The following is a 12,462-nucleotide window of genomic DNA, read 5'->3' as shown; positions in this document are numbered from 1 at the left end:
AGTGAAGCGACACCCACGGAAGTGACCAAGATGGGAAGAATTGACGACGTATTTTGGCATGACGCAATGTCCTAGCGCCTGGCAACACGCACCGAGTGATTCATTCTGAAGTTGAGAGATGGCTTAGCTAATTTGCTAATTCTCTGTAAGATAAACATGACTCTTACTCAGATAAACGCTAAACGATCTATTTTACGCTATTAGTACTGTTGTTTATCCTATACAACCATCCGACCATGAAGCTGCTCCATAAAGACATTGAAAAAGATAATGCCGGGTGAGTGACTGGCTAATGTTAGCAAGCTAACCAGCATGGTGTTTAGCAGCTGATTAAACGTGTCACTTTATTCTAGATGTTATTAGAATTCAACTATATCAACAGGAGAAGACTTAGGGAGGTTTGGATTGCGGAAATAGTCTCAATTGTAGTTAATATGTAATAACACACAGGACACGAGCCATACAGTACACAGACACCTTGGGAATAGCTTTTGCTTTGATGACAGAGCTTTAACGAAAACAAAGTAAACAAAACTAACGCCGATTGTATTATAACCAATGTACACTATGTAATTACTGTAGCAGCGTGGGTGATCGTTAATCATAACAATAAGCCGTAAGAGTTGTAAACAAAACCACTTGGAGAGAGCCAACAAACCCAGTTTTTGACATATTGAAAGCACTCAAATTTAAAGATCAGGTTGATTTCAACGCGGTTCAGATCATGTACAGAGCTAAACATCAAGTACTACCTAGTAGTATCCAAAAGTTGTGAATTCATTGCACCATCTGTGCCATTGTTCACAGTGGTTGGCATGTATTTAGCGGACATTTAGCATATCCACAGTTAAATTTTGTGATAATCTTGATTTATCACCAACATGACATCAACTCTGAACCTGGTCTGTTGATTGCATGTACTTCTTCAGTCAGGTGACTCTGATGCCAGAGGAGGCGGAGGATATGTGGCACACCTACAACCTGCTGCAAGTGGGAGACAGTCTGAGAGCCTCCACTATCAGGTAACCACTAACGTCTGTCACATAAAGGTGACAGTTGAAGCCCTGCAGTGCACCCAGAAATAGCTGACAGTTGTTGTCTTATGGAGAAGGATGTTATTATGTTGCAGCATTGCAGGATTGGCAATGCAGCATCTTTCTGGACCCATTTCATTTAGGTGCTTCATTCTCCCATTAGCTGATTAAAACTTAAATATTCGACTCTTTCTCTTGCCTTTGAATAATATCAAGGTAAAGCTACGCAAAGTTTAGCTTCCAGCCAACTTCATTTCAACCAACCACTCATCAGATTTGGTAGACACCCGCAGCAACTAATGCAGCCACGCAAGCAAGTTGACTTTGTGTTAACTTGACATCTGAAATGGAGCGTTGCAACAGATAACTTTATTTACACACAGCTTCTGGTTTTGCAAGAATTCTGCTTTTGCAAGACATACATATTTTTGGCTTTGTCTTGAACCTTCTCAGCCTTAGACATGCTTTAAATTTGTTTCAGACACATATTTTGATCATCATAGGAACCCCAGTAGCATATAATACCTTTTGTAAAGTTTCTGTGAAGATGATGTTTAAGGAGTACTCACGACATTTTACCTTGAACTTGTAAAGAAAACTTTTTCTTGCATGCCTCCATGGTGAATGGTGAATATTCTTCATGAACAACAGCAAAACTAGATATCACATCTTTTTACAAACTCTCACACAACTTATGCAGTATGATCCAAGTCTCATTTATCCAGTCCTACGTTCATTGCTTCCACACACATACATTTTCACTAAAACATTAGGATATAAAGCATGTCAGTACAGCAGTCTCATGCACGGCTGAGCAGCGTGCCAGGGCTTAGGTTTGCATTTGAACTCCGCTCAAGTGGAACTCATACTAACATATGTTTTTTTGGATTCTCTGTTCTCTGTGCACGCATGCAATGAAAAGCAACATTTTCTTTGTGAATTCAATGTTACACACTCTGACTAACTGATAAAAAAGTGGAACATTTTCAAATAATTCCTATAAGGAAAGATTGTACCAATATATGCTTTTGAGCCAGTAAACAATATATTTATATACTATTTCTTTAAATTTCTAAGTTTCACAATTTAACTAATAGTGACAGATTCTGTATTGTTAAAACCTAGCACCCAAGCACTTTTGATTTAGCTGTAGTGCAGCTTTATGCTTTTGCATGACACAAATGCAAGTATGGTGCAAGATTTACATTCTCAATCTCAGTTTGCAAATGATAGTACATCAGGCTTTTTACTCTTTCTCAGTATTTATCTAGTCCCCCCTTCCAAAAAAAAAAATTTAAAGTCCCCTTCCCCTGTTCCTACAGGAAGGTGCAGACCGAGTCCACCACTGGAAGTGTGGGCAGCTCCAGAGTTCGGACTACTCTGACCCTGAGCGTGGAGACTATTGACTTTGACTCCCAGGCCTGCCAGCTGAGAGTAAAGGGCACTAACATAGAGGAGAACCAGTATGTCAAGGTCTGAGATTTACCTTGCGTCTGTTGTCATGTCACATTTATGCATGTTTTGAAGTGGAACAGAGGGCAGAAGTAATACAATTAGGAAAGCAAGGATTGAAATTAAGATTTTAGTAGTAATTGGAGATCATTATATATATGTGTATTTAACCGAAAAACACTTTTAATATGGTTGGTCGTTGTGGACAGTCAGTGTCTACTATATATTGACTAACATACTTAGAAATATATGATAAGAAATAACAACAGTGCAATTTATTATTCTTCTTGCACAAAAATCTCAAGATTGTTCACACACAAATGTATTTGCCACAATCAGAACACTTTCTGTCCCTTCTGCTAGCCGTCATCGGCCGGCCACACTATTCGTTGTCATTTGTCTAAACGTTTACTCCTGTTTGAGATAAGTAGCTGTTGTGATCGTGCTCTGTTCTGCACTCATCAGATGGGGGCTTACCACACGATTGAACTCGAGCTCAACAGGAAGTTCACTCTGGCTAAAAAGAGCTGGGACAGCGTCGTGCTTGATAGAATTGGTAAGCGAGCGCTACTGTTTGCGTTTGTGTAGTTCACAATTGTTTCACTCAGTCAGAATAATTACAGCAAAAAATGCTACTTTGTCTCATTAGTGGGTTTGGTTCATTTAGGATCTTATACTCAGGGTACCCGTGGATCCTTAAAAGGTCTTAAAAGGCATTAAATCCATTAATTCTAAAAAAACAAGGCCTTGAATGGCATTAAAATGCCTTCTATCAATCTGTTAGGAGTCTAAAAAATCTTTTTCTTTCTGACTTTGCATTGCAGAAGCTCAAAATAATTGGTAACTTAAAAATAATAATTGTAATTTATAGAATGCCCTTTGCATTAACATCGGCAAAGAGTCATGTTTTATGCTACAATAAAAAAAAATAAAAGTGAAAAATAAAAGAGCTTTCCCCTTAATCTTAAGTCATTGATGCAGGTACAGGATTTTTCCGTCAGTATTAGCCTCTGTAAAATTGGCCTTAAATTTCATTCCAAGTGGCATTAAAGAAGTCTTAAAACAATCTTAAATCCCACTTGCCTTAAGCTGTAGGAACCCTGCTCACTCTTCCCACTTGCACGTCAGCAGCCAGGGCCGGTAAACAGTATCTCGTTTACCAGACAGAATTTCATGAACTTCAGCAGCTGTCCGAATCTCAGCATTTATTTCCTTATACACATAAAACTACATGTTACAGTCATTTCTGGTATTTAAATTCAGATTTGTTCACACCCTCAACAGACTGCCAACAGTTCTCCTTAAAGAGGATTAAGACATTTCAGCTGTTCCTGGTGCAGTTATTTGATGAGCACCATATTGTGAAAATGATTTTTTTTTTTCTCCACTGAAAAAATGAAGAAACCACAGAATCAAATTCTAGAGTTCAAACAGTATTCCATATTTGGAGAAGTTTGCTTGTTTTGATGACTCTAGGGTGCTTTCATATTTGACTGTTCTGAACTGTGCATTTGGTTTTAATACCGTTATTAACCGCTGTAATCTTGCACAACTTAAGCTTTCTGCCAAATAGATTTAAATGTTTTCACTCTGACCTTTGCCTCCTTCTGTCAAACAAGTAATTGTGAACTGAGCCAATACGGGTCAAACAACACAGAGAGACCAAATCTTAAAATTGCTTACAGATGTTGAAGAGCTGAGATCATGTTTAAGTTGCACAGTGATGAGAACGAGCAGTTTTGACAAGTTATTTAAATCCCTTTGCTTGAAAGTTTCCAGATTGGGTGTTCTTGCTTTTGTTTTGTCTCTTTTTATGTCTGCTACTGACATACAACTGTTGTTTTTAACTGCAGGCCACAATGATTCTCTCCAGACATAATAAGAGACAGGTTGACACATAAGCTGGTTTTCTTTTACAGAAATTGCACAATCCTCTTGTTAATTTATTTACATTTCCAACAAAAAGAGAGAGGGTTGCCATGGGAACAGAATCGGGAGAAACAGGAGGAAAGTAACTGACAGATGGGGTTCATGCATTTGAAGGAGCGGAGGTCCGTTGAGTCATTGCTGCTGTAATCATCACCACAGTCACATTCATGTAGAAATTGATTTTGAAATTCTCAGTAATAACTAAACCCAGCTACAGTTACTAGAACAATACAATATTTCCTGATAGCACCACAAAGTACCCACCGCCTCACATTTATCCTCGCTTTGTCTTCCCCTTTCAGAGCAGGCATGCGATGCAACCCAGAAAGCAGATGTGGCAGCTGTGGTGATGCAGGAGGGTTTAGCCAATCTGGTGTTGGTGACCCCCGCCATGACTCTGCTTCGTGCAAAAGTGGAGGTCACCATTCCCCGCAAGAGACGGGGGAGCTGCACTCAGCACGAGAAGGTAGGCGAGCTTTCTGTAACCGCACGGCCCAGAGAGTAAATGTTGTTTTTAACAGTAGATTTTTTCAGAGAAGATTAAAATGTTAAGATCGAATGAATGAAAGAATGGATGGTGGATAGACCAGAGTCCTGCACCTGGTCCGGTACCCGCCGGCGGGCACGGGTAAAAACAAACTAAATGGAGTTGGGAATTAGGTGAGAACAGAAATAATCATAGGTGCCCACGGCTGAGCGTCGTTTCTGCCTGATCTGAAAAGGGTATCACGTGACAGAGTAATAATATATGCAGAGGACGTTCAATAAAACATCGGTGTGGAGTTGAGGATGCAGCTGACTGATAGCGACAGGGCATTAACTCTGGATATACGAACAGATGATTAATACAAAATGGGCTATTTTTGTGTCACTTTGCATTACATCAGAAAGTGGAGGCTGACTGAGGGATTTGTTTGCTTATCTGAATGAGACAGTTCAGTATGGAAAATGGCGTAATGGCAAAACAGGGTGTTGAATCATGGATGGGATCCATAGATCGTATAATAATGGACGTAGCCATTGCAGCGTCACTCACTGGTTAGGGGACTGCTGTTTTGAAGCCTCAAGTTCAGCATTATGGCTGAACTTGTGAATGTTTAAATTAGCTATAGAGGCCAAAATGTTTTTTGTACCAGGTTGTAAACATGTTTATTTCTGCTGTAAAGTTGGGCATTTTAACATGAGGTCTGCAGGGACTCTGTTTTGGAGCCAGCCTCAAGTGGCCATTCGACGAACTGCAGTTTTTTGGCACTTCTGCACTGGCTTCACTTTTCAGCCTCAGATGTTTCACAGGATTTGTATTAACAGGGTGAGGCGGGTCAGAATTTCAGTTGGAGATAATTATGGATTACTTACCTTCGAGCTTTGCGGGTGGGGTCGGGTGCAGATGGGTGCGGCCTGGTAAAACTGGACCTGTGCAGGACACTGGGATATACCGATGGCAAAATAAAAGTCGCATTATTGTGTTTATCTGACTAAAAGTTGATTTTTAAAATAGATCTAAACATGTTTACTGAAATCTGACTAAATCAAATTTCTCGAAATTGAACTTCTGAGAGACTTCTTGAGGAGCAGAAGCACTCAAATTGAACAAACTAGGCTGATATACACACTTAAGACTTTTAAATATATTATCACATTTCCAGTAAGTAAAACAGAGTAAATCAATAACTTTAAAATGAATTTACAAAACAGTCACATTTTTAAATTGAGCCATTTTAAAAATATTGAGCAAACAAATAACACAGTGGATTTTCAGAAAGAATCAACATAAAGGCAAGAGTAAGAGTGTGTTGGATGCATAATAACGTTTTTGTTTAGTCATGAGTGTAAGATAGGTGTGATTTGAAAACAGAAATAATCACACACAGTATCGGGACCTAGCGGATGAGTCATGCGGGCTGATTGTCAAACGGTGTCTCTGTTGCAGGCGCTGGAGAGGTTCTATGAGGCGGTGATGCAGGCGATTCTTCGCCACATCAATTTTGACGGTACTGCTGCTGCTGTGTAGACACATACACACTTTCACATGCACACACATACAGTATGTTCCTGTTTTGTGTCACACACTTCTCCCTTTTTAATTTGTTCCCACACATTTGTTGCTTTGCTGTGAGCTTCTCATCTGCTGCACTGCGTCATGTTTATGGAACTGTGGTTTATTATTGTTGCCTCACAGTCTCCGCTCGCTTCTGTTAAATGATACATGAAAAAAGTTTAGATTTGCCTCCCTTGCCCTCTAGTGGTGAAGTGCATCTTGGTCGCCAGTCCAGGGTTTGTGAAAGACCAGTTCATCACGTACCTCTATAAAGAGGCGGTGCGACAGGACAACAAGCTCCTGCTGGAGAATCGACCCAAATTCATGCTGGTCCACTCATCATCAGGTCACAAGTACTCACTCAAAGGTAGGAGCTAGTGGGCTGTAAGAATAAATACGATCAAATATCATCAGGGTGAAAACTCATTGAAATGCTTATTGTTTTGCAGAAATCCTTTCTGATCCCACTGTGACAAGCAGGCTTTCTGACACCAAGGTAACTATACCTCTGTAATGTGTCATCGTCTTTTAAACAAATGCTCTCAAGTCAAACAAAGTGACTAACTGGTGTTTATGTTTAACTCTCAGGCAGCAGGAGAGGTGAAAGCCCTGGAAGATTTCTACAAGATGCTGCAGCATGAGTCTGACAGAGCCTTCTATGGGTGAGAGCAGTCGACAAGAAGTGACCAACGCAGTCCCCGTTCATGCACTCTGATAATCAACAACCTTTGTATCTTTGCATTCTCACAGACTGGCTCATGTGGAGAAAGCTGCCGACGCCCTCGCCATCGACACCTTGTTGATAAGCGATAAGCTGTTCAGGTACAGACTGAGACGTTCTTTAGGTTATCTAATTCAATTAACTGTATGGCATAGTTTGGCTGACTGTGTGTTATATAAGAGGTTCTATACAATCAAAAACATATGCCATCAGAACAATTAAAAAAAATGCTAAAATCACATGAAAATTACACACTTACAGGTTTAGATTCTCATTCACATCATCTCACTTAATCCTGTAACTCTAATGGCTTTAAATGCATCAGTGATGTCAGGAACAATCAAACCCACTCTGTGTAACACTGCTTTGTGTGTCTTCGCGTGTACGTCCAGACATCAGGACGTCCCCACAAGGAGTCGTTACGTTCGGTTGGTGGACAACGTGAGAGACAACGGCGGCAACGTCAGGTACTAGTCATCTTTTAAAAGACCGACTGTGTTAACATTCGCTCAGAGCTGTCAGAAGATCCTCTGTCGGGCATTCAGCTGATGAGTTTTCTCTTTTTCATGCAGAATATTCTCAAGCCTTCACGTGTCCGGTGAACGTAAGTTATAAAACCATTCTGAATTGTTTAAAGTTCAAAGTTTTTTAGAGCACATATCTACACTATTTATCTGACAAAATCATTAATCAAGCCTAGGTTAATGGTTAATTGAAGGTACTCTGTGGAGCGTTGGCTTCACTGTCCAGATCAGGGGGATTGATTTTGTGTAACAACTTCACATTTTACCTTAAAATGAGTGCAACACTGCAGGGTTTGTCACATTATTCTGCCTCACTTGTAATCACCAGTATGATTAAAATAATGCAAACGTACTTTCAGGTCTGCAGTGCAAATGTCCGATGACTGTAGGAGGAATTTACTGAAGTCAGCCTTAAGTTCTGGCTGTTTGCTACCTTTGTGATGTGTCTTTGATTGTCTCCTCAGAACTGACTCAGCTGAGCGGGGTGGCTGCCATTCTGCGGTTTCCCATCGCCGACCTGTCAGAGGCCGAGGAAGACAGCAGCTCAGGCGAAGACTGATCCACAGCGGTGAAACGGAGAGCTATTTTTGGGAGAAAAGAAGATGGAGGTCGATCAGTGTTGCAGATAACAAAAGAATGCATTGACTCAGTGTGTTATGAAACAATAAAGCTGCTGTGTTTTCCATCTCTGCAACATCCACACCTCTTTACAGTCTACGCACCTGTTTCTGTGTGTCGTTTTGATGCTTTTGGTTTGAAGGTGGCTATGGGTTTGAAAGGTGCAGCTTAACAATGCCAATGAAAAGGAATGTAACATTTGTTGCCAAGTCCAAATGAAAACAGTTCAAATTTTGACTGATATTAGCAATAGAAAAAAAAAAAAGATTTTTCTTTCCAAGTGTATATACAATATAACTTTCTTGCAATTAAAAAACAAGCATTCAACCACCTGCATTGTTTCAGTTTGTCACATTGTCATCACACATGAATGAAACACAAGTTGAAGCAAGATGTAAAAATATATAATTTATTAAATACATTTATTTTATTTTACATTTAGAAACTATTTTTGGTTATGGGTAATACGACCCAGAACTACTGCATTTCAACAAACTAAAAATCAAGTGTGCTCAGGATTTTTAATTTGATACATTGATATTTGAGTTTCACAGTTACAACACTGTTAGTTCCTCTTATTCTGCACTGGCAAAATGTCAAATTGCAAACTTCCCTTGTGAAGAATTTCAGCAGCTAAGACTAAAGTGCGTTTTGTAACAACTTGCCTCTACTGCCTCATTGAACCCTAAACCTCATTTCCATCAGCGCAGCCTTGAGTGCATGCAAGTGTGTACTCGATACATTTGGTATCACTCAGCAGGACACTGGTAGGTCTTAATCCAGGCTAAATCCTCCAGCGTGCCCCAGTGCAGGTAGACAATTGAGCAAATCACCATGACATGCATTATCTGGTGGCTGTTGCCCCAGTTATCAAACAGGCCGGGGACGAAGCGCTCAGGGATCTGGATGATGTTGACCAGCCCTCCCACCACAGCCAGAGAGTCCATGATGACAAAGAGGCGCAGGGAGTTTGGACTGCCCACCCCGCTGCCAAACACCCGGAACAGGAAGAGGGTGAAGCGGAAGAGGGCCTGCCAGACGAAAGCTCGCAGGCGCAGGACGTTAGTGCGGGCCGTGGTGGCACAGTAGATGCCGTAGGCTGACAGAAGGATGTAAGCCAGCAAGGCAGCCTGTCGCGTCGCTGGGTAGCAAAGGAGGGTGATATGGATGATGGGAAGTGCACCTGGTGACAAGAGGGAAGATTTAGCCTTCAAGTTAACAAAAGCAATAAATAAAACTAACTCAGATGTTAGGAACTTGGTTGTTGTCAAGGTTATTGTGCGCAAAGGCTAGGACTTGAGTCAGACTTATGAAAGGACCAGTGTGTGAGATTTAGTGACACCTAGTGGTGAGATTGTACATTGCAACTAACTGAAAACACCTCCACAGAGCAACACTTGAGTGATATTCATCTGCTCATCTAAGCAAGACTGCAAATAATGGTTTATTCCAACAGAGGCTAAAACAGAAACAGTTAAACAGAAAATCATTTTAATGGTCAGTTTTTTAATGATGAGAAAAATTTGATGTGTTGGATTTGCCTCAAAAGACTTTCAAACAATAGTAAGTGGAAATTAAATTAAGATCATGACAGAATACTGTCTTTTTTGTGGAGTTTTAAACTTTAAAACATTTTTTTAAACAAATGAGCTGATGGAGATTGTTATATGTGGAAGTAAAGATTAATTTAGTCAGACAAACAGCTGTGATCAGTGGTGATAATGTTGATGCTGTGCTTGTTGCAGAATTTGTAGGATTTAGACAGAAGAGCAAATTACAGCTGGCAGTAGCATCAACAACCTACCCAGTGTGTTAACAAGGCAGACACCAAACATGTCCAGGGAGAGCAGGGTGTCATACACATGTTCTCCTCCCACATGGTTCATGAACACGTGGTAGACCACCGAGCCCACGGTGGGGGACAGGCAGGCCAGGTAGTGGACCACACCGATCCAGGCACTGTCCACCTCCATCCAGGGGATGCTAAAGGGCAGCAGCACCAAGAAAAGGAAAAATGGGACGCCTGAAGTGACAGAAGATAAGGAGTAGAACAGGAAAGAGGAGAAATTAAATTAAATGACATGAAGGGAGAAAAAAAAGTTTTAAAACCTGCACAGATGCAAGGCCTTTTTGAAAACCATCTAATTCTAAATCATTACTCTTTAGCATTATTGTCCAAAATTGTGTAGGGTTGATGTCTATGTAGATTTCTGACACCTTCTTTAAATTAAGATAAGATAAGCTTTTATAAATTCCTAGAGGGGAAATTCAGGTGTTACAGCAACACTAGACAGAAATAAGTATCTATAAGTAAATAATAAAATATATGAATAAAATACTACATTGATGAAATAAGTGATGTATATAATTATATAACTAGTATAAGGATAAAAGTGAAAATGAACAATGCAAAAGCAATTAGTGTTATGAAGTAAAGTGACACATATGATGGAAGTGTAATATATGAAGCATGATATAGTGCAGTACAGTTAAGTATGAGGTTTAACTCATAGAATCACGTGCCATGTAATAATAATTTAAAAAAAATTATTACTATTATCATCATTTACATTATTATTAGTTACTATAATTTTAACTCTGTAGTACTTTTTAAGCTTAAACACAGAGTTTGTTAGATTCAGATATTTTCAGAATAAATATGAAAAAGAAAACCATCCATGATCTATCCATGACCTGTGTAACATATGACTTACAAAAGTAAGAACATGAGAGCACATATATCAAACAAAACTAAGCTCAGACATGAACAAATGGAGACACAACTGAAAAAAATGAAAAATAAATTCATGAAAGTGAGTAAAATGTGGTTAGGAGAAATAAGCTCATATAAAGCAGCTAATATCTAAGTAATAATTAATTGAATATTGTATAATATAACATATAATAGTAGTAATCATAATAATACAGTATAGTCTGTAATAAATAATAAGTGAGCAATAATTAAATACAACTTCCTACAGAGGAATATGAGGAATTTAATGTAGTTGTTCCTGTTTGTTTCTTTACTAGGAACAATGTGACAGATATGACTGTTGGCTACATGCATAGAGAAACATGAGCAATGCTCTTAACATATTGCCCTTCACTTCCCCCCTTTGTAAGAGTGTTAGACTTAATGGACTTATGGGATAGCCAAGGAGAAACTGGAGCATGAGGAAGAATCCTTCAAAAGTTCAAGGTTGTGCAGGTTTTAGCAGCTCCATTTCCAGTTTTGCTCGTCTTTATACTGAAGTCGGGTTCAAGTTTGTAAATCTCACATCAAAAGTACACATCAAAAATTATGTCAACATACTGTGACATTCTTCACATTCTGCAACTGCAATCTATGCAAAAGTGCATCTCCAGGATGCGTACTTTGGCATTCTGATACTCTCAGTGTGGACATTTACAGCTGAAGTGTCAGCCAGACACACACCTTAAAGACCTTGTTAACAGCAGGATATTTCCAGGTCACAGGGATTCCCAGGGCAGATTACAGCTAATACCCCATATCCTCATTATACACCTCGTTCAGTATGCTTATAACCATAAGTGAGAGTAGTGGACATCTGTGACCTGTTGTGTTTGTATGTGTTAAATGGTCGGAAGGATTTGCTCTGCATTGTACTGTAAAGACATTTTAACAGGATGAATAAGATGCAGATTAAACACTTTAATTTTGGCATTTACTGTGTTGTCTCCCAACGAAAGAACAGCAGTTTAAACCAAATGCAATGTGCATTATTGTCTGGACTTACCATGGGTGTAAATGTTCCCCAGCTCATTGTGCATGTAGAAGAGGCTCCTGAGGCACTCCTGAGCCGTGGATACCGGCCGGTAACCCGTCAGGACATATTTGTTGAACTGAAGGTGTTGAGGGGTCTTAGCAAAGTCCAACAGCCGTGGCCTTTCACAAAGCACCATCACCACTTCCTGCAGCCAATGCCCCTCACATTGAGTTGACAGAATAGTTCAGGTTCCTCACCGTTTACATCCTAAAAGAGGCTACGCTCAGGACGCAAAGGCACGGTTATGAACACATGGAGCTGGAAACTCTGCTCCTGGAAATCCATCATTGGACAGGTGTAATTCCAAGCAAGCAACCTGTTGAGCTGGCCAAGTGGCATGCTTTCAGTTAGGCCAATC

The 12,462-nt window shown here is 39.9% G+C and overlaps 2 protein-coding genes across 2 annotated transcripts; one reads left to right on the top strand and one right to left on the bottom strand.

Moving 5' to 3' along the window:
* Positions 1 to 50: 50 nt before the first annotated feature.
* pelo (pelota mRNA surveillance and ribosome rescue factor) lies at positions 51 to 8,643 on the top strand. Its single transcript, XM_042507345.1, has 13 exons — positions 51 to 277; positions 930 to 1,022; positions 2,357 to 2,507; positions 2,952 to 3,042; positions 4,718 to 4,881; positions 6,346 to 6,406; positions 6,659 to 6,820; positions 6,903 to 6,949; positions 7,042 to 7,115; positions 7,204 to 7,275; positions 7,567 to 7,641; positions 7,747 to 7,778; positions 8,163 to 8,643. Exons 1-13 carry the CDS (start codon positions 237 to 239, stop codon positions 8,255 to 8,257), a joined length of 1,158 nt encoding a protein of 385 aa, XP_042363279.1. The 5' UTR covers positions 51 to 236; the 3' UTR covers positions 8,258 to 8,643.
* A 422-nt stretch (positions 8,644 to 9,065) lies between these two features.
* On the bottom strand, positions 9,066 to 12,240 carry LOC121958399 (progestin and adipoQ receptor family member 4). Its single transcript, XM_042507298.1, has 3 exons — positions 12,075 to 12,240; positions 10,121 to 10,339; positions 9,066 to 9,499 (listed from the first exon to the last, which is right to left on the bottom strand). The coding sequence occupies exons 1-3, from the start codon at positions 12,238 to 12,240 to the stop codon at positions 9,066 to 9,068; spliced, it is 819 nt and encodes a 272-aa protein (XP_042363232.1).
* Between the last annotated feature and the right edge of the window lie 222 nt (positions 12,241 to 12,462).

This window comes from Plectropomus leopardus, chromosome 19, assembly GCF_008729295.1.
Source record: "Plectropomus leopardus isolate mb chromosome 19, YSFRI_Pleo_2.0, whole genome shotgun sequence".
Classification (NCBI taxonomy): Eukaryota; Metazoa; Chordata; class Actinopteri; order Perciformes; family Serranidae; genus Plectropomus; species Plectropomus leopardus.
The sequence above is the reverse complement of the archived record's forward strand: the minus strand, read 5'-3'. Positions and strand labels throughout refer to the sequence as shown.